Here is a 26,090-nt window from a genome sequence, read left to right as displayed (position 1 = left end):
ACCACAGTCATTGATCACGCCCCTGTAAGGCTTCATTCAGACGTCCGGATGCGTTTTGCGGATCGGATCCATCTATCAGTGCATCCGTAAAAATCATGCGGACATCTGAATGGAGCTTTACAGGGGGGTGATCAGGGAGTCTATATGGGGTGATCACCACAGTCATTGATCACGCCCCTGTAAGGCTTCATTCAGACGTCCGGATGCGTTTTGCGGATCGGATCCATCTATCAGTGCATCCGTAAAAATCATGCGGACATCTGAATGGAGCTTTACAGGGGGTTGATCAATGACAGGGGTGTAATCAATGACAGGGGGGGTGATCAGGGAGTCTATATGGGGTGATAACCACAGTCATTGATCACGCCCCTGTAAGGCTTCATTCAGACGTCCGGATGCGTTTTGCGGATCCGATCCATCTATCAGTGGATCCGTAAAAATCATGCGGACATCTGAATGGAGCTTTACAGGGGGGTAATCAATGACAGGGGGGTGATCAATGACAGGGGGGTGATCAGGGAGTCTATATGGGGTGATCAGGGGTGATCAGGGGCTAAGAAGGGGTTAATAAGTGACGGGGGGGGGGTGTAGTGTAGTGTAGTGGTGCTTGGTGGGACTTTACTGAGCTACCTGTGTCCTCTGGTGGTCGATCCAAACAAAGGGGACCACCAGAGGACCAGGTAGCAGGTATATTAGACGCTGTTATCAAAACAGCGTCTAATATACCTGTTAGGGGTTAAAAAAAACACATCTCCAGCCTGCCAGCGAACGATCGCCGCTGGCAGGCTGGAGATCAACTCTCTTACCTTCCGTTCCTGTGAGCGCGCGCGCCTGTGTGCGCGCGTTCACAGGAAATCTCGCCCATCGCGAGATGACGCATATATGCGTGACTCTGCGCAGGGCTGCCACCTCCGGAACGCGATCCTGCGTTAGGCGGTCCGGAGGTGGTTAAAGGACCTGCTGAGATCATTGCAGTAATCGTCTTGTTAACTCAGATGAGAATGTTGACGAGCACAAGGCTGGAGATCATTATGTCAGGCTGATTGGGTTAAAATGGCAGACTTGACATGTTAAAAGGAGGGTGATGCTTGAAATCATTGTTCTTCCATTGTTAACCATGGTGACCTGCAAAGAAACGCGTGCAGCCATCATTGCGTTGCATAAAAATGGCTTCACAGGCAAGGATATTGTGGCTACTAAGATTGCACCTCAATCAACAATTTATAGGATCATCAAGAACTTCAAGGAAAGAGTTTAAATTCTTGTTAAGAAGGCTTTAGGGCATCCAAGAAAGTCCAGCAAGCGCCAGGATCGTCTCCTAAAGAGGATTCAGCTGCGGGATCGGAGTGCCACCAGTGCAGAGCTTGCTCAGGAATGGCAGCAGGCAGGTGTGAGCGCATCTGCACGCACAGTGAGGCGAAGACTTTTGGAAGATGGCCTGGTGTCAAGAAGGGCAGCAAAGAAGCCACTTCTCTCCAAAAAAAACATCAGGGACAGATTGATCTTCTGCAGAAAGTATGGTCAATGGACTGCTGAGGACTGGGGCAAAGTCATATTCTCCGATGAAGCCTCTTTCCGATTGTTTGGGGCATCTGGAAAAAGGCTTGTCCGGAGAAGAAAATGTGAGCGCTACCATCAGTCCTGTGTCATGCCAACAGTAAAGCATCCTGAGACCATTCATGTGTGGGGTTGCTTCTCATCCAAGGCAGTGGGCTCACTCACAATTTTGCCCAAAAACACAGCCATGAATAAAGAATGGTACCAAAACACCCTCCAACAGCAACTTCTTCCAACAATCCAACAACAGTTTGGTGAAGAACAATGCATTTTCCAGCACGATGGAGCACCGTGCCATAAGGCAAAAGTGATAACTAAGTGGCTCAGGGACCAAAACGTTGACATTTTGGGTCCATGGCCTGGAAACTCCCCAGAGAACTTGTGGTCAATCCTCAAGAGGCGGGTGGACAAACAAAAACCCACTAATTCTGACAAACTTCAAGAAGTGATTATGAAAGAATGGGTTGCTATCAGTCAGGAATTGGCCCAGAAGTTGATTGAGAGCATGCCCAGTCGAATTGCAGAGGTCCTAAAAAAGAAGGGCCAACACTGCAAATACTGACTCTTTGCATAAATGTCATGTAATTGTCGATAAAAGCCTTTGAAACGTATGAAGTGCGTGTAATTATATTTCACTACATCACAGAAACAACTGAAACAAAGATCTAAAAGCAGTTTAGCAGCAAACTTTGTGAAAACTAATATTTGTGTCATTCTCAAAACTTTTGGCCACGACTGTATACTTAAAATACAGGATTCGTTTCTTTATTTTTCTGTTCTTCTGATGGATCAGAACAACAGAAACTAAACCAAATGGTGATACGAACCCGGCCTTAACCAGACAGATTTGTTGCAGAGATTTCTGTGAATGGGATTTGTACAAATCTATGCACATGTTGCCGAAACAATCCCATTCAGATACAACGGATTTTCAGTCTCAGAAACTTCAGCAAATTAGGGCACCTTCACACGTGGCAGATTTTGTTGTATTCATCTGAATGAGGCTTACAGAATTCTGTGCGCTTGCCGCCTAAACAATCTTAATCCATTAACATAAATAGAACAAATTTTCAGCCTCAAAAATTTCTGCAACAAAATGTGAAGCCACTCTAAAGTTTATATTACACATGCAGATTATGCAGGCGATTGTCGGGAGGGAAGTGTTCCTTCCTGGCGATCGCCTGCTCGCTAGAGGAGGAGACTGCTGCTATTACATGCAGCGATCTCCTCCTCAGTAGGGGACGAGCAATCACTAATGCCATCGCTTGTCCCCATACTGTGATTACACACCACAATCTGTTGCCGTCAAACAATAATTTTTAAATCTGTTAAATGATTCCAATTAACCAATGAATGAGTGTTAGCTCGTTCATCAGGTAATCGGCGGCAGTATTACACTGCTAGATCATCACTAATGAGCATTCATGCGAACCCTTGTTAGCGATGATCTGCAAGATTATCTGGCAGTGTAATATAAGCTTTACTTGAGGTTTTTGGTGCAGATTTGATGCAGTTTTGCTCCAGATCTCACCCTTGCAATTGCAAAAGGGTGAAATCCACACAAAAAATTGCACAAACAATTGAAATGCTGCAGATTTCAAAAACCGCATGGCAGGTCTATTTCCACACAGAAGAAAAAAGTGTGTGATTTTTCTAGTCCCATACACTTTGCTGGTACTGTATTAGGGCTCATGCACCAACTGGGCCTGTGCTGCAGACCTCAAATTGTGGTCCGCAGTGCACGGCACTGACCGTAGGGCCACTGCATGCGGACGCAGGACCCAGTCACTTGAATGCGGTCCGCGATCTGCATTGCAAAAAAGTAGTGGACAGAAAACCCATGGAAGCACTCTGTTCCGCACCGCACCTTCTAGATTGTGGACCCATTCACTTGAATGGGTCCGCATCCATGATGTGGTACACAAACAGCCGGTGGCTGTATATTACTGAGCCGCAATACAGGCACGGGCCGACAATGGTCGTGTGCATGAGCCTTTACACAGTGCATGAGAATCCATGCTGTAAAACCGCACACAATCCGCAACATGTGCAGGTAGCATAAATAATGCGTAAATAATACCAGAAAAGTGTATGGCATCCTAAAAATCTCATGTACACTTTGCTCTTTTGTTCCATGCAGACATTGACCTGCCGTGCAGCATGCCAATTGTTTTTGTAATCCTTGGCTGGGATTTCACCATTTTTCAATGGAAGAGTGAGATCTGGCGCAAAATCGCATCAAATTCACACCAAAAACCGCAAGAAAGAATCTGTCCAAAAAAAAGAACAAAATAAAAGTGCACTATTTCTGTTTTGAAATCTGCGCTTGCTTACAGGTACCCCTAGAAGCCAGATCACGTCCGTTATTAGCAGTGAGAATTAGATTTGCAGCCGCAGCTGGAGAGCACAGTACTGTACTGACTGTATGCACATGTTTTAGATAAGAGTCCATTAAACTCTGACCCATGTTTATCTTGGCTTATAGTTACATATTGCACAAGGGGATATTTCTATTACTATAAAATATATATACATATATAAACCTCTTGAGCCCCCCCCTTTAATAAAAATGTTTACATTAAACCCTATTACTATGACTCTGACCAGCATCCTCAAGGAAATGCTCTGTCCATAGGAAACCAGGCTCTGCTCAGGGGTTTCGATAAGATAGTAGTGGTATGATCATGTTTACAGCAGCTGCGACATAGTTTACTTTGACCACGGATTCTCGGAGGGGTCACAGTGCAAGTCTCCGGAGGGTTGATAAAACAAATGACATGTGTACGTGCAGTATGGCACGGTAGAAGTTCTCAAATGCACACAACGTGGCCATCAATCTTTTCTCAGACAAGAGGCCCTCTTATATAAGAGGGTGCTTCCCTTGTAGTGCCGAACGTGGTATCAGCTCCATGCATGTAATATCATGAGTCTCCACGGCCAAAGGGGCTTCAACTAAGTCAACGCAAGATTAGAATTTTTCCTTTTCAACAAATATAGCAAAGATTTCAAACATTCAGTTTTTACTTTCTCATTATGAGTATTGAGAGAAGAATGACAGGGAACAACTTAACTTTCTTTTACATTTTAGCTCAGGGTCGGTGTAGGGCAATTTAGACTCTTTTGCCTAATGTGTCCCTGACACATGATTTCGGTGATCAGCTTGAATTAAATCTTATCCGGTACCGGGAGAATGAATCAGATGAACACTGAACACGTGTCTAGTTCCAATCCATTCTGGTTTATTTCACAGTTGGCAAACAGTTATAATAGAGGGGGTTGAGCTTCCTTGACATCCAATCATATGTTAGCATTTGTTTGACCTACAGTATGATCACACATGAGCTCTGCATTAACATAATAGATGACTCATAGTAACAGCATTTGATCAATCAGGTATACACACATAGGCCAGCAGGCATTTGAGCCAAGATAACCCTATAAGGTAGGACTGTTCAAACTTGCAAACCAAGGAATGTATGGGTATCTTGAAACCGCACAGGAAGTTTCTCACATTCCAAAAGGGGGGAGATTTTGTAAGTGCACTGGCCAAATGTAATACATGTTGCTGAAAGGACAAAATGGAGTTACTTATATTCCATCAATCCCCTCTTAGAACCTTATATATATACCTTATACTATATGGTTCTTTCTCTGCTCTTCCTTTGTTTGCTTGTAAGCCTTTAGGTATTCCATATACCCTTCAGGAGTATAATCCTCAGGCTTTGTTGAGGTTGTGTTTGCCTCTTCTACCTCTACCGGAGTATAGAGGAATGTTGAGTGTACCCCTCTTTCGGACACATTTTTACATACGGCCAGAAGGGAGGGCACACACTGTAGACAACAGCAGAGGCACACTATTGCAGCGATCACGGCGAGTACCACTCCTAAAACATATCTTATTTGACCAAAGTCAGGTATCCAGCCAAAAAGCCAATCCCACCAACCTTGGTCAACATCTTGTTTTATATGTTTTCTCATCTCTTCTAATTGGCCTATTTTATCTATTATTCCACGGGAGTGATCTGATAAATTGAGACAACACATCCCTGCGAACACTGAGCATCCTACACCATGTTGGAGCAATAAATAGTCAATAGTTGCCCTATTCTGCAAGATAGCCTTTTTATATGATTGTATATCCAGCAGCATATCTTGCAGAACTGCACTAGTGACATTTATCTGTTTTACCATAAAACAGGCAAGTTTTGATATTGTCCTGTGGTTATATATGGCCAAACCTGGTACTCCTATCAAAGACATCCCTAAACTCATATATTCTTATCTAGAGAGGAGATTCACATTATAATCACAATTTTCTGGTAGCTGCAGGGAAGTGTCTCTTGTGTGTCGTGTCTGCATTGCTGGGAATAGTGGTATCATTGCTAATGTCAACCTAGCTATTGTACAGGGTCCCTCTGTTATATTGGCCGGTATGTATGTGTAACTAGTATTCCCACAGGCCAATACCCATCCTGCTGGTAGAGGTACATGTTTGTCTAGGGATGGTACTGTTTTTGTAATATTACATTGCATATTCTTTCCTGATACTATCTTTTTACAACTACCTAAATCTCTATCACAAATATTTGGTTTAGTTTATTCTGCATTTTTGCTTGTATGCAGGGAGGCAATAGTGTATCATCACAGGTGAAGTTATAACATATTCCTGCTGCTGTGACAAGACCTGTAATTATTTCTATCATATTACTTTGCAGAGTCTCATATGTAGGACAGTCATAACAAGCATGATAAGGATTTACATATCCATATTTAACATCATGATCCTCCAAGTCTGTGTCATTCCATTGGGAACGTAGGAGCCCCGTCCATACATCTACTGGGGTGGGGACTGCTACCAGACATGTCTCCAAAATGTTGGATGCAGATAAAGTGGTTCGGAGACAAAAGTCAGTTAAGTTCAGAGTTTTGGCCAGGTACAGCCATAAGTTCTCCTTTGTCTTCCATAGATTGTCTTCCCCTCTGCATTCTGTTTTCAGGTATATCTGTCTGTTCCACAGCCATGGGACAGTAAGTAGGAGACACAAAATTACAATTATTAAGGCACTGCATCTCAGCCATCTCGAGGAATTTCCCGACTGCGTCATCTCGTTGGGGGTCAAGGCTGTCTGCCTCCGTTAGTACCTCTGAGCCTCGTTGGAGGTCAGGGCTGTCTGCCCCCGTTAGTACCTCTCTTTTCTTTACCAACTTAATCCTTGTGGCGTGGATCCACATGGGCGACTGTTCAGTGAGGACTGCTATTCTGGTGATCGCGACTACCTCGGTAGGTGGTCCGTAGGTGAAGCTTCCTGGTTCCTTTACCTTCTTTAAGATCTTGATCATCACCTGGTCGCCTACCCGGAATAGATGGGTTGGTTCCTGTGAAAGAGAAGGAGACTTACAAGCAACTTATTCTTCAGTTTTACTGAGGACCTTGATCAGATTATTACTCCTCTCTGATCAGGTCCAAGTCCCCTTCCTGCACTACCAGGGGGCGTCTTGCCCATGGTGTGGGCAAAGGCCTACCCATGAGTATCTCAAATGCTGTTTATGTCCTACTCCGTGGAAATGTGCTATTAAGATGGAAGCACTGTGTTGGGGAATGCACAACTTCCCCTCTTCGCAGACTAATCCTATCTCAGGATTTTTCTGCAATACTGAATAACACCAGTCTTACTGTTCCTGTTCAGTGGCATACCACCGAAGATCAGTAAGCATTTGCAACATCTCAGGGGTTGGAGGTGCCAAACATGGCATCTCCCAATGGTTACACAAACCTGTGAGGTTGCATTTGGCCACTCATTTCGCCACCTTATCTGCCAATGCATTGCCCTGTGAGACATGATCCTTACCATCTGCTGCCGTGAATCCTCTCCTCTGCCAGTCATACCATGGTCCCACACTACCCCATGTGTGTACCTACTCTCAGTATAAATGGTGACAGGTCTATCAGTATGTAGAATACATGTCCTAGTGAGTGCAATGAGCTCAGCTGCCTACTGTGTTGAGTGTGGATGTCCTTGAGTAGGCCTACAACATCATGAGTGGTGTGCAAAATGGTGTAATGTCACATTGTGAAAGAATTTGTCAACTCTTACCATCATAGCACAGGCTGCAAGAGAACACAGACATGCCGGCATCCCTTGAACAGGGGTGGGCATTACCTTTGAGAAAAACACACAAGGACGCAACTTGCCTCTGTTTTCTTGTGTCAGTACACCCGCCATGGTTTTACAATTTTGGCATGCAAACATGTGGAAGGGCATATTATAGTCAGGGAGGCCCAGCCCTGGACTCGACATGAGTGAACATTTCAGATAATCAAATGCATTGTACATTTTCAGAAGACCATTTAATCAAATCTGGATTCTCTTCCAGAGTGGCTTGCCTCAAAACATTGTCATAATTGGAGCAATCAGGAATCCATTGTCTACAGTAGTTTATCATACCAAGGAAAGATAACATTTCTTTCTTGGTGTGCGGGGTGACCAAACCCGCAATAGACTAGACTCTTTCTGCGCTGATTCTCCTTTCACCTTTTGCGAGGACAAAGCCCAAGTATTCAACCTGCATTTTACACCATTGCATTTTCTTAAGTGTCACTTTGTGACCATATCCTGACAATCATTATAACAGTGATAAACCATCCTGAATGCTGGCCTCCGCTGACATGCTACAAAGTAACAAATCATCGACATATTGCATCAGCACAGAACCTTGGGGGGGGGGGGGGGACCATGGTTCTAACATCACTTGGAGGACTATGCTGTACACTACAGGTGAATCAGCATATCCCTGGGGCATTTCTGCTCCAGGTCAGTTGACGTCTGTCAAAGGAAAAAGCAAAAAGTAGTCTGGTTATCTTATCAACTGGGATAGAAAAGAATGCATTTTTCAGATCTATCACACTGAACCAAACAGCGTCTGCTGGTATGGCAGGTAATAATTAAGTGACATCAGGTACAACAGGGGCTATAGGCACAATGATGTTGTTGATGGCCCCTAAATCCTGTACAAAGCGGGTAGCACCATCTGCCTTTGTCACTGGATTCACGGGCGTGCTGTAGGGTGAAATCACCTCTTCCAGGATTCCCTTTTGTAGGAATTCTTCTATCATTGGCCTAAGTCCATCAAGTTTCTCTTTTGACAACGGGTATTGTTTCTGGAACACTGAGATGACACCTGGTTTCACAGTAGCTTTGTAAAGTGTGCAATCTATGAATCGTGTGTCATATTCATTTTGAAGACCATAATGCAGGGTTAATGTTATTAAGTTCTGGGTGTTCCTGTATGTTTGCAAGAATCAGTGGCACTGGTGTAGAGATTGGAATGAGATCTGAGTGTACTCCTATGTCCTGATTCTTCGCTGATAACTGCAAGTCAAGCTTAATGAACAAATCTCTGCCTAACAGGCTCACTGGGCAATCTAGTATAATGCTAAATACATGATCTGTGATGTATTCCCTGTCCATGGTCTCCAGTGGTAGTGAGTCCGTTTTGAATTTTTTTATTTTTTTTTCAAAACCCCATTAATTCACATAGAAGGCTCACACTTCCTTCCTCCCACTCTGAGTCATCGAAGTCCACCCCTTTTAGTCGGACTCTGTGGTCCTCCTTCTGTCAATCATTAGTATCCCAGCTGTCCATAAGAACAGAGCTCTGATGTTAAGCACAACACTTAACATGTAACATGTAACTGCAAACATTGAAACAAACAGATTTGACAATACAGGCATGAACACACAAAGGGCCCATAAAAACTTTTCATTGACTTCAATAAACAAAAATGTACATCTTGATCAATGCTGTTGGTACCAATAAAAACCAAAAACTTCCAAGAAAAATAAAATAAAATTCTCAATGCGCATATTATTCACATTTTCATGTACCCATTTTCACAAATAACCACGCCCTTACACATAAAATATGAATTGCATTCACAGCTCTGCTAAAAACATCCATCAGTCACAATTAAAGCCACACCCATTCACATTCCACTGAATCATTTATGTTTCACCCAATCACACAATTTCTTTGTTACATTCCAAAATTTGCAGCACAGACAAACACAGCTTTCCTGGAAACAGATAGCCACACCACACCCAGAATTGCTGATGGTCTGTCACTGTAAAACAATATACATGTTATAATCATACAGTCATTTTGTTAAAATTCAAATCATCTTATATGCCATGTGGTTTTAGTTTAGTGTTACACACATCGCCACTTATTCTATATAATTCCCCTTCCCCCATTTCCTTTGCCTTGCGTCTCTTATTTCAGGAATGTTCAGGCAGGGGAAGTAAAGCAATACATCACAGGACGTTCAACTGTCCCAAATGTTCCTCAAACTTTTACTCATATCTGAATAAGGACTTAGAATGGGTGCAACCTTAGATTGATAGGATTGGACACTTCCAATTAGAATAATCACTACAGGCACATCTTAAACCATCGGAACATACAATTTGGAAAGGTTATTTTTGCAAACATCATTGGATCTAATCCAATACTGGAGCCCTGTCTGGAAGATCTTATAGATAACACAGGTTAGTGTCTTCACAGTCTGCTGATGCATTACCAATTACAAGACCCCCTCCCCCCCCAAACCCCCATATAGAATTCCTGAGCACAGGAGGAAGGTGTGAGATGTGAGGGAGTTCTCTCCATAGGATTTAAAATCCTCCATCTTGTAATAAGAAATGCTACTCATTTCTCCAACTTCTAATTTCTCTCAGTTACTTCCATGGACACTTTAAACCATAACTCAGTATACACCAGCCTATTATTATCCTTCAACAACTTCTCTTTTCAATTATGAATACACTTATGCATTAACTGACCATCTTTTAGTGCTGTAATCTCTAATTCTAGGGCTATAGATCGACCCTATTTAAACACACACATATCATTAGGGCAGCAAAACGTAACCAGTTCATTTCTGAACGTTTAACACAAGCCCTTTCTGATTGCAGACAATGGGGCACTTTTTCCCTTGCCATCAATTAACTTCTGTGACACTGCTGTGTTTTCTCATTCACCATCACAGGAGTTCTGATGTACACAGTCTGTAAGCTTCTAACTTCACAGATTTTTACAGCTTTTCATCCCTGTTGCCAGCCGGGCATAACATTCTGTTTCACATTTTAACTGTCAATTCTCACATCCTGCCAAATTGTCTACCCATGTGTTAACTAGGAAGTAATTTGTGGGACTAGACCGTGCAACATAAAGTTTACATGTTGGCAGTGATGGAAACAGAATGATTTCACAGTGGGATGTGACCGTACACTTACCACCCGGTCAACATCTCACACAGACAGATAATCTTAATACTTCTAAAATACTTATACTATATATACATAAGAGTTAATCCAAGCTTGTAACCTTCTGTTCCCTGAACAGATTTCTATTTTCATAGTGCACTTTTATATCTAATGATATGGACTCCCTGAGCCTCTTACAATCAACTTTTAAGCTCCCTGAGCTTTTGCGTGTCCCGGACACCGCAATCCACCGAAATCATAAATAGATGGTTCGACTTACTTGAATGAGATTTTGGTCAGTGCCCCAGGTCCAAGGAGGACAAGAATTGATGTCTTTCACTGTAGACCTGAAGATGACCCTCTCAATCCCGAGACTGAGCCCCCAAAACTGTAGGGCAATATAGACTCTTTTGCCTAACGTGTCCCTGACACATGATTTCGGTGATCAGCTTGAATGAAATCTTATCCGGTACCGGGAGAATGAATCAGATGACCACTGAACACGTGTCTAGTTCCAATCCATTCTGGTTTATTTCACAGTTGGCAAACAGTTATAATAGAGGGGGTTGAGCTTCCTTGACATCCAATCATATGTTAGCATTTGTTTGACCTATAGTATGATCACACATGAGCTCTGCATTAACATAATAGATGACTCATAGTAACAGCATTTGACCAATCAGGTATACACACATAGGCCATCAGGCATTTGAGCCAAGATAACCCTATAAGGTAGGACTGTTCAAACTTGCAAACTAAGGAATGTATGGGTATCTTGAAACCGCACAGGAAGTTTCTCACATTCCAAAAGGGGGGAAGGGGGAAGGGAGATTTTGTAAGTGCACTGGCCAAATGTAATACATGTTGCTGAAAGGACAAAATGGAGTTACTTATATTCCATCAGTCGGAACATAACAAAATGTGAAACTAGTGAAAGGGTCTGAAGACTTTCTAAATGCATGGTATATAAGGACAATGGGAATGTCTTAGATTTTTTAGTGCTATGTGAAGAAACACATGGTTTCATTGTTCTATTCTTTCAGCTGAGTAAAGGCCTCGTTGGGTGGGTGCAGCGAACTTTCCAAAGCTCCCAGGCAGCTGCAGCCACCCAGAAAGACTGCACTGCTGATAAAACAGGCCCCCATGACAGTCCTGTCTGCTCTTACAATGAATGGGACCCATTGGAGGAAGTTATTGTGGGGAGACCAGAAAATGCAAATGTTCCTCCATTCACAGTCGAAGTGAAGGTAAGCTGCTAATTTTGTCAAATGGTGCCAGATCGTTAACAAAGGTGTTAAAACAAATGCAGCTGTTGTTGGTGCATACAACCTCATTAGTGGCCCCTAGGTCTTCTAGCATTGCCATATAGATGTCAAAGTGGAAACTGCTTAAAACTCTATGCTGACAACTAGCAACACAACCATTTGGGCAACTTTAAGGGAACAGAGGCCCCTTTGTTATAAAAGGATAGACCCACACAATTTATTTAATATTTTAATTTGGTAGTCCTTTTATTTAAATGGTTGCTCCACCTTGTACAATCCCATTGTGTTCAGAGGCATTCCCAGTTTATTCATTTAACTCACTTACAGTATATAATACTAACATATTTTGCAGCGCTTTACAGACATTATCATCACTTGCTGTCGCCATTGGAGCTCACAGTTTAAGTTCCCTATCAGTATGGCCCCTTTCACACGGGCGTTGCGGGAACATGCGCGATTTTTCCGCGCGAGTGCAAAACATTGTAATGCGTTTTGCACTCGCGTGAGAAAAATCACGCATGTTTGCTACCCAAACTCGAACTTCTTCACAGAAGTTCGGGCTTGGGATCGGTGTTCTGTAGATTGTATTATTTTCCCTTATAACATGGTTATAAGGGAAAATAATAGCATTCTGAATACAGAATGCATAGTAAAATAGGGCTGGAGGGGTTAAAAAAAAATAAAAATAATTAAACTCACCTTAATCCACTTGCTCGCGCAGCCCGGCTTCTCTTCTGTCTCCTTCTTTGCTGATTGCAAGAAAAGGACCTGTGGTGACGTCACTCCGGTCATCACATGGTCCATCACATGATCCATCACCATGGTAAAAGATCATGTGACGGACCATGTGATGACCGGAGTGACGTCACCACAGGTCCTTTTCCAGCACACAGCAAAAAAGAAGACAGAAGAGAAGCCGGGCTGCGCGAGCAAGTGGATTAAGGTGAGTTTAATAATTTTTTATTTTTTTTTTAACCCCTCCAGCCCTATTTTACTATGCATTCTGTATTCAGAATGCTATTATTTTCCCTTATAACCATGTTATAATGGAAAATAATAATGATCGGGTCCCCATCCCGATCGTCTCCTAGCAACCGTGTGTGAAAATCGCACCGCATCCGCACTTGCTTGTGGATGCTTGCTATTTTCACGCAACCCCATTCATTTCTATGGGGCCTGCGTTACGTGAAAAACGCACAAAAGGAGCATGCTGCGATTTTCACGCAACGCACAAGTGATGCGTGAAAATCACCGCTCGTGTGCACAGCCCCATAGAAATGAATGGGTCGGGATTCAGTGCGGGTGCAATGCGTTCAACTCACGCATCGCATCCGCGCGGAATACTTGCCCGTGTGAAACAGCTTCTGTTTGCGATCACCTCCTCTAATTGGTGCAGAAACAACCTCCACGCCCTGCACAGAAAACGCAGAGATGTCGCCCTTGTGAACAGTGGCAAAATGCATTGTTGCCGCTGAAACATTCCGAGACATAAAATGAGGGACATCACTCAAATGCTTCCTTATAAGGAAGGTGGAGGTTGTTTCTGCACCAATTAGAGGAGGTGATCGCAAACAGAAGCTCCTGAGCAGAGAAACATATTGGATGTTTATTTTGGAAACCTGCATACCGAAGGCTCTAAACAGAAAATATGATCTAACTTTGCAGTATATGTAGTTCATCAGTGTGTGATATCAAATGCATGATACTGAATTGTTACCGCCCCGCCCATGTATTCTTGGCTGGACTTCCTACCTAATCCAGGAACACCTGGGCTTGAGATGTGACCTCTATCCAATTAGAGAAAGAGGAGGAACCTATTTGTGTTGTATATAAGTACTTGTTTTTAGTGCACTATGTATTGTCTTGATGAAGGGCTCAATACTATAGCCCGAAACGCGTCACAATTACTTTGTGTCTCTCCATGTGATGTATGTTGGATCTTAAAATTTGAAAGCCAAATAAAGAACAAACCATTTTATACGTCAGAAGCTGGAATCGACCCTTTGTTTTTTGGACATTTCAAGCGTGGCTGGGTTCAAGCCACATCTTCCGTGCTTCACAAGGGTGATTAGAGGTGAGAGCTGCAACTTTCCTTTTCTCTATATGCATATGCGAACCAGCGTGCACTCCCTCCACCTGTAATACGTAAAAGTTCTTTTGGCCTGAGATCCGGAACCTGTTCTATTGTTCAAATATGTCTGTGGCATTGCGATCAATGGAGCAATGTGAAAACCGTATAAAAAAGATGGACAATATATTTAATACAACAGGTACACCCAAACAGGGTAAAATTGACCTGACAATAAAAATGACCTCACTGGAGAAACTTTTGGCGAAAGAGTTAAAGACGTGGTAGGACTGTACATCCCTGAAAAGATACCTGGATAAGAATATGGTGCCAAGGGGATTGCGGATAAAGAAAAAACCGACCACAATTTACTCTGACTCTTTTACAATACAATGGTATAACATCCTATCAGAATGCTCCATAAAATTAATGGAATTAATTATTGCACATGAAGAAACCACCCTGAAAGAAACCCACAATGAGATCAAAACACTGCAAGAGGATCTGAAACATCATGAATCAAGTGAAAGTTTTCCAAGCATGGATGTTAAACAAGTTGGAGGATATGCTCATTGAGTTTAAACAAAGCAAATTCAATCGTGACCTCCTTGATTACAGTACAGTTTCAGTATACACCTGGTCAAACAACAGAACAGGAACTCCCCGATCCATACTCAAAAAAATGAATCGTTTTAAATCCAGAGCAAAGCGAAACACAGGTGTATCATTTAGTTCTATGGACATGGATTCTGTTGAGTCTAATTCAGACAATGCGGAAGGTGCCACTATTCATTTGGAAGGATTAACACCAGGAGGCACCAGTCATAGAAACCAAGCAAAAAACGCAGGGCGGGGAGAAAACATCGCAAAAAGCAGGCGGTATCCGAGTCGCAGGAAATAGCCGAGGACATACAGGTGATCAACCTCTCCTCAAAGCCCATCTCCCCTATACAGGAGAGGGTTTTGAGGAAGGGTTTTTCTTTCTCCCCTTCCCGAAATTTTGATCTATACCACACGATCATAGATGTGAATAGACTTGCTAGGAAAATGACGTTAAAAAAACATTTTTCATCCATTAATGAGGACACTATCACTGAAGTAAATTATGTATCAGATGAAAGTAACACACTTTATAATAATATGGCAGAAAATGTATATCCTTGCTTTACTTTTGCTGATTTAGCACAGATCTCCTCACTTCAGGAGGCGTGCAGAGACTCGGATAGGGATTTTGTATGTAATAGATCCGTTGCATATAAAACCTCCAATAAGAGTTTCTATCCCATACAATCCCGATCCGAGGTCCTTGACAGATTCCAGGACTTGGTTCAGAGGGACCTCTGCGCTTTGAAAGCCAACACAGATGAAAAAATGTTTAAAAATAATCTCGGCTTCCGGTTCCGGCGCTGGTATGAGGAGACGCGCTTAGCGGAGCTCCGCCACCTTCCCGAACAGCTTCACCCTCCGATTACCGCCTACGGGCTCAATTAACCACACAAAGTGTGGTAAGTGTCGACAGACAGCGCATTGTGTATGGAGAGGTACCTGCTACGTAGCGGGAAGAAGCCGGAGGACGGAGACGAGTCGCGGCCGGAGTGGCTGCATAAAGAGGCCAAGATGGCGGCCGAGATTGAGACCACTCCGCGGGTGGTTGAATTGAATCAGCCCCTGCTATCCTCACAAGAGGACTTGTTCCAGCCTACCCCGCTACCAGCTGCGGATCTCAAGAGGCTGGCAATAGAGGTCGCGGCCCACCTGGCACCTGATCTTAAATCCACGCTGGCAGCGACGATACAGGAATCCCTTACAGAGCTGCAGGAAGCTTACAATCAGCAGGGGTATCGCATAGACGAACTTGAGCAGAGGACGTCATGCGTGGAAGAAGACATGCAAGGCACGCAATCGCGAATGAAAACGCTGATGCAGACGGTGAACGAGTTAAAAGACAAGGTTGATGACCTTGAAAATCGCTCACGCCACAGTAACCTCAGGTTAGTGGGTCTCCCAGAGGACATACCGGGCTCAGAGCATAAACACATTTGTGAGTCAGAACTCCCCAGAGCGCTGGGGCTGTCGATTCCCCGCAAAGTGGAAAGAGCGCATAGACTGGGGTCCCTGCAGAGCCCTCCTGAGGGATCTAAGGAGGTGGCTAACTGTTCGCAGAGGGGCAGACAGGTCATAATGAAATACCTCGATTTCTCTGATAAGGAGGACATTATACGCGCTTTTAGGGCGCGAAAAGAGCCTTTAACCTATAGGGGGCAAAAGATCATGCTTTTCAACGATTACTCGGCAGTGATCACAAAGAAAAGGAGAGGTTTCAGCGAAATATGCACGTCACTGTTTCAGAGGAAAATCCGTTTTCAACTACTGTATTCGTCAGTTTTAAAAGTGAAGTGCGCCGATGGAGTCTACAGGAACTTTAATAACGCATCAGATGCTGCAGCTTTTTTTTCACAAGGCCCATATCTCACCGAACCTGAGGATCCGGTGGAAAAGGGGAAAAGAGGATCACAGAGTCCTCAATTTGGTTCGCAAGGGACTTCCAGAGACAAGTCGCAACGGAAGGATGAGGTCCTGCACTTCTCGTCTGGCAATCAGCGGAAGCAGCGAACATGAGGGGTGCTATGCCTTATACCTTTACACCTTCATAAAAGGGGATGCGAGAAATCAGTGAGGGGTCTGAAGGATCTGGTGGTTTCAATCCTCCATTGTAAGCTAACCAGGGGGAATTGGGTGGGTTTGTAAGATGGTACCAGAAAAAAGTGAAGCCCAGGATGTAATGTTTGGTTCACTGGCCTTTACAGGCTACTCAGGGTTGTTTTTATATGTTCTTTCTTCATGTTTTAGTTATGTTAGTTTTGTCCTGCCAATCTCTATGTCTCATACAAGCGACAGCGGGGGGAAGAACCTTCTAAAAATGTGGGGTGATGATTAAGATTGTAACGTGGAACGTCAAGGGCCTGCGCTCCCCGCAGAAACGCATAATGGTGCTGCGCCATCTTAAGCGCTTGAGGGCAGATATTGCGGTTCTGCAGGAAACGCATCTCCTAGAGGCGGATTTTATAAGAATGTCTAGGGTTTGGGTGGGCAAGGTCTATGGATCTCCGGCTATACAGGGCAAGGCGGGTGTGATCACTCTGGTGCACAGGAATTTACTGCATAGGGTCCAAGGTTACGCTGCTGATGATGAGGGCAGGGTGTTGATTCTGACATTGAAAGATGGGAGCAGAAATCTCAACATATATAATGTATATGCACCCAATGTACTGCAAGGTCGTTTTTTTGCCTCCCTGAGAGATAAGATACTGGCAGATCAGGTGGTCAACATCTTGGTGGGAGGGGATTTTAATGCCACAATGGTGGAAAGCGAGGATCGTAAACAGTCAGGGTCGGTGAAGACTAGAGTCCATGGGAGAAGTGGGGTTTTGTCTTCTCTTACAGAGGACATTGCTATGGTGGATACCTGGCGGATGTCACATCCGGATGAAAGAAACTTTACCCACTTCTCCCATGCGCAAAACTCGTGGTCTCGTATAGACTACTGGTTTGCTAAGCCAGAACTTCTATCCAGAGTTAGCGAGGTAGTTATCGAAAATCTGGTGATCTCAGACCACTCGCCAGTGGTTTTGACTTTGGCGGATATGGAACCGAGAGGGGCAGAATATATCTGGAAATTCACGTCTTTCCTAGCTGAAGATGAGACCTTTATAGAATTACTACGGGGTTGGTGGCTGGAATACAGCACTACTAACCAGGAGCATGAATCTGACCCTCTTCTTTTCTGGGAAGCAGGCAAGTCAGTTCTACGAGGCAGATTGATAGCATACATAACAGGTCTCAAGAAAGCTACGAAGGCACAATTTGTTAAGTGTAGTCAGGCAGTCCAGAGTTGTTACAGGACTTTTGTGCAATCTCCTTCGTCAGAGAACAAAGACAAATGGATTGCAGCTAGGGAGGAGTTCGAGCTCTGGGCTAGGAGAAAGGAGAGCTTTCACACAGCTAAGTGGGAATTGGAGCTGCATAGGTTCGGTAACAAGGCCGGTAAACTCCTGGCAAATCTGGCTAAGGGGCGTAGACAAACAATCCCAATCACCCATTTGCGCGACTCCGCAGGAAAATTGAGGTCCCAACCCCCCGACATCCTGAAAATCTTTAGAAGTTATTACTCTGACCTGTACAGTAAACCTCCTGACAATATAGTGTTAGACCCCAGTTTCTTGGAAGGCTTAAATCTCCCAGTGGTAGCACAGGAGGACCTGGATCAGCTTAACATGCCCATCACGGAAGAGGAAATTTTGAAAACGATAGCACAGTTACCTGGGAATAAGGCGCCGGGACCGGATGGATATTCGGGTGACTTCTACAAAGCCCTTAAAGAACAAGTATCACCGGTACTATCTAAATTGGGAAATGTCCTTTTGCAGGGGGGGAGACTATCTGCTCAAATGAACATGGCACACATACGCATGCTCCCTAAGGAGGGTAAGCCAGCAGAGGACCCCGCGTCGTACAGACCTATATCCCTCATCAATCAGGATGTTAAAATCCTCTCGAAACTTATGGCCAATAGATTAGCATGCATCCTCCCGAGCCTGATCAGCCCATTTCAGGTTGGTTTCATTAGGAACCGGTCAGTGGTCACCAACATTCGTCAAGTCTTGGCGGTCTTGGATGAGGTGGGTCGGAGGAAGGGAGAGGTTTCGACGCCCTCCATAGTCACTCTGGACGCTGAGAAAGCTTTCGATAAATTACACTGGGAGTGGCTATGGAGGGTGTTGGACAAATTTGGGGTGAGAGGCTCTTTTAGGGAGTACCTTTCTCAGCTTTACACAACTCCTATGGCCAGGATAGGCATGCAGGGTTTTCTTTCTGACCCTTTTAGCTTGCATAGGGGAACAAGGCAGGGTTGTCCCTTATCCCCTTTATTGTTCGACCTGGCTGTGGAGCCACTGGTTCGTCTTCTAAACTCGGGTGGGATTTTTGAGGGTATTAGAATAGGGAACTCTAAACTGAAAGCCATTTTTTTCGCAGATGACATACTCCTATTTATGGGTAACCCCATGTCAGAGCTACAGGCAGTACTGAGCAGCATTGCAAAATTTGGTCAGTTCTCAGGATTTACGATAAATACAGCCAAGTGTGCTCTTCTACAACTAGGGAGGGGGGAAACAAGGATAAAGCCTGGGAGTAATATAGAGGGGATACCGGTGGCTAAAGATCACATTACATATTTAGGAATCAAGATAGGTCCTAGGGCAGAATCATTATATGGTCTGAATTATACCCCCTTATTAACCAAGGTGACTAATGAGCTGCGTAGATGGCAGAACCTACCCCTACCCCTAATAGGCAGAATTCATTTAGTCAAAATGATCAGCTTCTCCAGACTTCTTTATCCTCTCCAGACGTTACCCTTGCTGATTAAGCATGTGGACGTCAGCAGACTTCATGGTGAGGTGACATGTTTTATCTGGAAGGGAAAGAGACGACGAATAGGTCTGAGGAAGCTGATGGCCCTTAAATTGAAAGGGGGAATGAATATGCCTGACGTCAGGATGTATAACCAGGCATGTCTTCTCAGACACATTATTGACTGGCTGCGTCACACAAGTTTCCACTCTGATTATACTTTAGAGAGGGAACTTTGCGCACCTTGGGATCCTTGCACCCTGATACACACGGCCTTGAGAGCCCTACCCATGCATTTGCGGAATTCGATTATCTTCCGCCACACATGGGCAGCGTGGAGAATTATTAGGAAGAATCTGCGACTCTGTCAGAAAGTCTCGAAATTTTTACCTTTGTGGGGGCATCCGGAATTTGAGCAGGGAAGGAGGAATGCTCTGTTTAAGGAATGGAAGCAGAAAGGAATACTGACGGCCCAGCAATTGTTGCATAAGACTGAGAATAGATGGCTATCATGTCAGGAGGTTAGGGACGTTTATCACCTGAGTCCTTTTCAAACTATTCAATACTCCCAGGTTAATAAATTCTTAACTGATAGGTTGAGGGATGTCTCTAAGGAAACGATGACGAATGATTTTGACAAGATAGTAATGAAGGGTACAGGCCCACAATCCATTTCTTTATTATACTCCCAATTACGGGTGATTTTGGGGACGGCCTGCCACACCTGGCTTTTCGCCCATGGGCTCGTATATTAGAGGACAACGAGGCAGGAGAGAAGATTCTAAAGGGATGGAGGGCTATGAGGAACTCAGTCATAAATGAAACTTGGAGGGACACACATTTCAGGATAATGCATAATGCCATTTATGCTTTTAATCTCCCGGCAGGTCCCAATAGGTCGGACAGGATCACTAGTTGCCCAAAATGTAAGGAAATGCACACTGACCTATTCCATGGTCTTTGGTTCTGCCCTCACATACTAGATCTATGGAACCAGGTGCCCCAGATATCAAAGGATTGTTGGAATCTGACAGCCCCGTTGAACCCTGTGACCTTTCTTTTTCATTATTGGGAGGAGCTGAAGGATGGGGTTGTTGTGGTAAATATTAATAGTTGTAATCATCCTGCATCAAAGCCTGCGTAAGGAAAAAGGTAAATCCCCCTTTCCTTCAGCCCCAGTCAGAGACAAACACACGTGTTACCATCTTCCTTGAAAATCCTGAGAGACTCCCCCGCGCTTCTCCGTCTGCTCACCTTTTATTTACTAACAAAAGGTGTAAAAAGGGGCTGGCCCAAGACAAGGATACAGGAAGTGATAACATGCAGGAAGTGATGTCAAAGGACAGGGTGGGGCAATCAATGTGGCTAGGACAATGCACACGCCCCATCCCTGTCAGCATTCAACACTGCTCAAAGGTGATCAGTGTCTAATAAAGATCATTCTACTGGTTCCCATAGGTTTGAAATTATCTGCGAGACATTGCTACAGCTATTGTCAGTATACGGTACTAGTATACCGACAAGGCAGATATGCATGTCTTAAAAGCAGACATTTCTCCAAGACACAGGGAGACAGATGACAAACTATAAAAACACACACACATCCTAAAGTAAAATGTCCGCATAATAAAATTTCCACAACAGGGTCCTTCTGGAACGTAGTCTACCGACCCTCTTCCATGCACTCTGTATGGTAACTAAAAGGAGAATTTTACAACACTGGCTCCGGCCCTCGGTTCCCTCCAGGGATGACATTTTAGCTTGTCTTAGAGAGTTACTGACTTTGGAGCGAGGGGATGTTATAAAGCATAAGGAAGGGAAGGGAGGCAAATTTCTAAAGAAATGGAGAGGCTTTCTGACGCAGTTTTTCTCTGATTCTGAAATTGAGCATGTCATGAGACCCTTCACATTAACAAAGTGGTACCTGGAGGAGCAGTTGAAAGGGACGCTAGGCCGCTTGGCACAATAACAGGTTTCTTATAACCGCCCGTAATGTTACTAGTATGTTGATATCATACTTCTAGCCCATGTCTGTCGAAAGGTATGGCGAATGTTCTGGCAGGACGACAGTTAGTTTTGGATTGGGGTTGGGAGGAGGGGGGGAGGGCGATTGGGTTTTCTCAAATCTGGGGAGGGGGGGGGCTTTTAATTGAAGGGTTTTGAGAATAATTAAAGTAGAGGACAAATTGTTTTGAGTCTTTACTGTATACATAGACATCAATGTCTGTTTCCTGAAAATGATTTGTAACAAACATACAATGCTTTGGAATTGTACTTTATGTATGTCCTTTCTTTGGAAAATAAAATTTTCTTGAACAAAAAAAATAATAATAATCTCACAAAAGATGAATATAAAGCTTTTGAGGGGTTACAAAATATGCAGGATGTTGTAATACGCAGAGCTGACAAGGGAGGAGCGGTAGTGATCCTAGACAGCGAGTCATATAAAAACCAGATTTTGGATATGCTGAAAGATCCCAGTATATATCTTGCACTGGATTGCAGCCCTCTCCTCCCTTGTCAGAAAATGCTTTGTGAAATTCTGGACAAAGGCCATTCCCTGGGCATTTTGTCTAAAAAGGAAACTGAATTTATATATGTGGAACATGCAATTACACCTGTATTTCATGCGCTTCCTAAAATCCATAAACCAGGTTTTCCTCCTTGATTACGTCCGATTGTGGCAGGCATCGGCTCTTACTCCGAAAATCTATCGGAGTGGGCAGATTCCCTGCTACAGCCACTTGTGCCGTTAATAGCAGGATATCTGAGGGACACTGGCACAGTATTAGGAAACTTCTTCTCTTTTGATTGGCACATGAATTTTACTTGGGTAACAGCAGATATCTCTGCATTATACACAAATCTACCACATCAATCAGCTATTGTTGCTCTAAAATGGTTCCTAGAATGTTATAGTAATTATACCCCAGAGCTGCAGGACTTTTTATGTTTATGTATAGATTTTTTAATGAGACATAACTTTTTTATGTTTAATAAAAAGTACTATCTCCAGCAATCAGGAATCCCTATGGGACCGAAATACTCACCTTCAATCGCAAATATATATATGGCGTGGTGGGAAAGCAGGTTCCTTTTTTCTGACAATAACCCGTACAGGGAGGACATCAAATGGTATGGTCGATTTATCGACGACATGCTGTGGGTATGGCAGGGCGACAAAGAGAGAATAGCAAAATGTATAGAGTACTTAAATAACTGTATTACATCAATAAAACTAACTTTTTCCAGCGATCCGGAAAAAATGTTTTTTTTGGATCTATGTCTGGAAGTGGATAAGGGCAACAATAAGGTGGTTACATATACCCACAGGAAGCCCACAGCTGGTAATACTATTCTCTCTGCCTCCTCCTGTCATCCACCACACGTTCTCAAAAACATCCCTAAGGGAGAAATGATAAGGGCAAAGAGAAACTTCTCCACCAAGGAACTATTTGAAAGAGAAGTCCAAAATATTGCAGCTAGACTTAGAATAAGAGGATATACCCAAACCAGTATAAACAGAGGTACAAATTTTCCAGATCAAAAGATAGAGACTCTTATTTTTTCTAAAGGAAATAATAACAATGAAATAAAGAATGAGAACGAAAATATAAGGAAAGGGAATAAATACAGAAATAAAAATAAAAACAAAAATAAAACAAAAAACAGGAAGGAAAATGTTTTGAACAAAGATGAACCCATTACTTTTACTACCAACTATAGTAGAGACTATTTCAAGATATATAAAATCATACGGAAACATCTTCCGGTTCTAAACTTCAATGAGGAATGGAGAAACATAGCATCCACAGGGATAAGGTGTGTAGCGAAAAGAGCCCCCACAGTGGGTCAAAAAATTAGTCCGAGTCTGTTCAGGGAAAAAATTCAAGACAAAAACACAGAAATATAGTGGCAATACTGGAGGAGCGGCTCAACCGCTAACACTGTAGCGTGTTTTACATTGGGGGAGCAGCCCCACCGCATGTGGACCGCAGCAAACGACTATCCCCAGCAAAAAATGCATACGGTGGAGGATGTCGGCGCGGTCCACATGCACCACAAGGGCATCCTACACAAAACGGAGCATTGTGCGGATGTAAATACAATCATATAAATCACAGATTACATCGCCTTCAGACCGTGTTCACACCATAGGTAGCGTAGTGGTAGGACCCTTTGCCATGCTGAGTGACCGTGACGTGGTGCAATGATGGGCTCCGATATTTTCCTGACAGGAATATATTGGCGAAAGTCTCAGCTTTTAATATCTGCATTTATGACTAGCCAGTATAGTCAGTGGCATATCCGTTTGGTGCATTTTTTCTGTGATTTATATGATTGTATTTACATCCGCACAATGCTCCGTTTTGTGTAGGATGCCCTTGTGGTGCATGTGGACCGCGCCGACATCCTCCACCGTATGCATTTTTTGCTGGGGATAGTCGTTTGCTGCGGTCCACATGCGGTGGGGCTGCTCCCCCAATGTAAAACACGCTACAGTGTTAGCGGTTGAGCCGCTCCTCCAGTATTGCCACTATATTTCTGTGTTTTTGTCTTGTTTTATATGTAGTGTATGTGCCGTTACCTGGCATTCAAGCACTCTTTTGCACCTGGTGACCTCCATCACAGGGTCTGATATGGGCGTGGCTTGCAGTCTTGGCTTTGTTCACATTGCACTAGTTGTCCTGCTAGGCGTTTGTGTGGAAGCCTGGCTGCGAGCTGGATTACATCGCCTTCAGACCGTGTTCACACCATAGGTAGCGTAGTGGTAGGACCCTTTGCCATGCTGAGTGACCGTGACGTGGTGCAATGATGGGCTCCGATATTTTCCTGACAGGAATATATTGGCGAAAGTCTCAGCTTTTAATATCTGCATTTATGACTAGCCAGTATAGTCAGTGGCATATCCGTTTGGTGCATTTTTTCTGTGATTCAGGGAAAAAATTCCCAGAATATGCACTTGGCCTAAAACTAATGGGAACTACAAATGTGATAGCAAAAAATGTATTTGCTGTCGACATATGTTTATCTCAAAAGAGGTCATAACTATGGCTAATAACAAAAAACATATGCTGAAGCAATATATAAACTGCAATACAGACCACGTAGTATATGTCATAACATGTAAAATATGCAGTCTACAATACGTGGGCTGCACCACAAATGATTTAAAAGTACGCATAAGGAAGCATTTGAGTGATGTCCCTCATTTTATGTCTCGGAATGTTTCAGCGGCAACAATGCATTTTGCCACTGTTCACAAGGGCGACATCTCTGCGTTTTCTGTGCAGGGAGTGGAGGTTGTTTCTGCACCAATTAGAGGAGGTGATCGCAAACAGAAGCTCCTGAGCAGAGAAACATATTGGATGTTTATTTTGGAAACCTGCATACCGAAGGGTCTAAACAGAAAATATGATCTAACTTTGCAGTATATGTAGTTCATCAGTATGTGATTTCAAATGCATGATACTGAATTGTTACCTCCCCGCCCCATGTATTCTTGGCTGGACTTCCTACCTAATCCAGGAACACCTGGGCTTGGGATGTGACCTCTATCCAATTAGAGAAAGAGGAGGAACCTATTTGTGTTGTATATAAGTACTTGTTTTTAGTGCACTATGTATTGTCTTGATGAAGGGCTCAATACTATAGCCCGAAACGCGTCACAATTACTTTGTGTCTCTCCATGTGATGTATGTTGGATCTTAAAATTTGAAAGCCAAATAAAGAACAAACCATTTTATACGTCAGAAGCTGGAATCGACCCTTTGTTTTTTGGACATTTCAAGCGTGGCTGGGTTCAAGCCACATCTTCCGTGCTTCACAAGGGTGATTAGAGGTGAGAGCTGCAACTTTCCTTTTCTCTATAACAATATTAAGGCACTAAATGAGAAGACCTTGCAATAAACCCATAGCCAGGTGACAAAATGGTAGTGCCCCACTCCGGTGTACTACACTTGCAGCTTGCGAGGCGAAAACCTTCTAAACCTTTTTGTGATTAAGTTATTGATTTATTGATTTTAGTACATTAACATGCGCTTTTAAACATAGCACTAATAAAGAAAAGTGTATAAATGAGATACATGGGCAGGCAGGGACGTCAACAGCTTAATAGTGCTATTCTGTGGTGCTTTTGACTTCATCACAGACATTGCCTCCCTTGTTGGCATATTCATTGAAACTAGAAGAATGTAAGGAACCTAACAGGAGTGGCATGTGGCATACAGACAGCTGGTGTCCATGCACTGCTACAGTTAATAGAGACAGGGAAGCCAAACTGATTAGGATATCTTTTCAAGATGTCTTACTGCTGCAGAACATCCTGAGATTGCTGACCGTGGTCAACATAATCTTCTACAGAAATGGAGAAGAACACAAAAAGTGCCTCCTTCACTTCAATACTAGACACACTATTGGCATAATAATCTCTAAATAAACCCAAATGTGAACATACACGTCAAGGTTTTTCTTTTGGCCATCAGAGACATTCCAGGCCTATTAATAGTATCAATGTCAATGGGC

The 26,090-nt window shown here is 43.5% G+C and overlaps 1 protein-coding gene across 2 annotated transcripts in view; it reads left to right on the top strand.

Moving 5' to 3' along the window:
- LOC120985861 (glycine amidinotransferase, mitochondrial-like) overlaps positions 1 to 26,090 on the top strand; it is an 85,971-nt gene that overhangs the window by 21,604 nt on the left and 38,277 nt on the right. Inside the window, exon 2 of one of the 2 annotated variants that reach the window (XM_040414055.1) lies at positions 11,864 to 12,067. In XM_040414055.1, coding sequence (XP_040269989.1) covers positions 11,864 to 12,067 — 204 coding nt within the window. Of the gene's footprint in view, positions 1 to 11,764; positions 12,068 to 26,090 lie in introns of those variants that run through there. The other variant, XM_040414054.1, reaches the window with a different exon arrangement.

Source organism: Bufo bufo, chromosome 1 (genome assembly GCF_905171765.1).
Source record: "Bufo bufo chromosome 1, aBufBuf1.1, whole genome shotgun sequence".
NCBI lineage: Eukaryota > Metazoa > Chordata > Amphibia > Anura > Bufonidae > Bufo > Bufo bufo.
The sequence above is the reverse complement of the archived record's forward strand: the minus strand, read 5'-3'. Positions and strand labels throughout refer to the sequence as shown.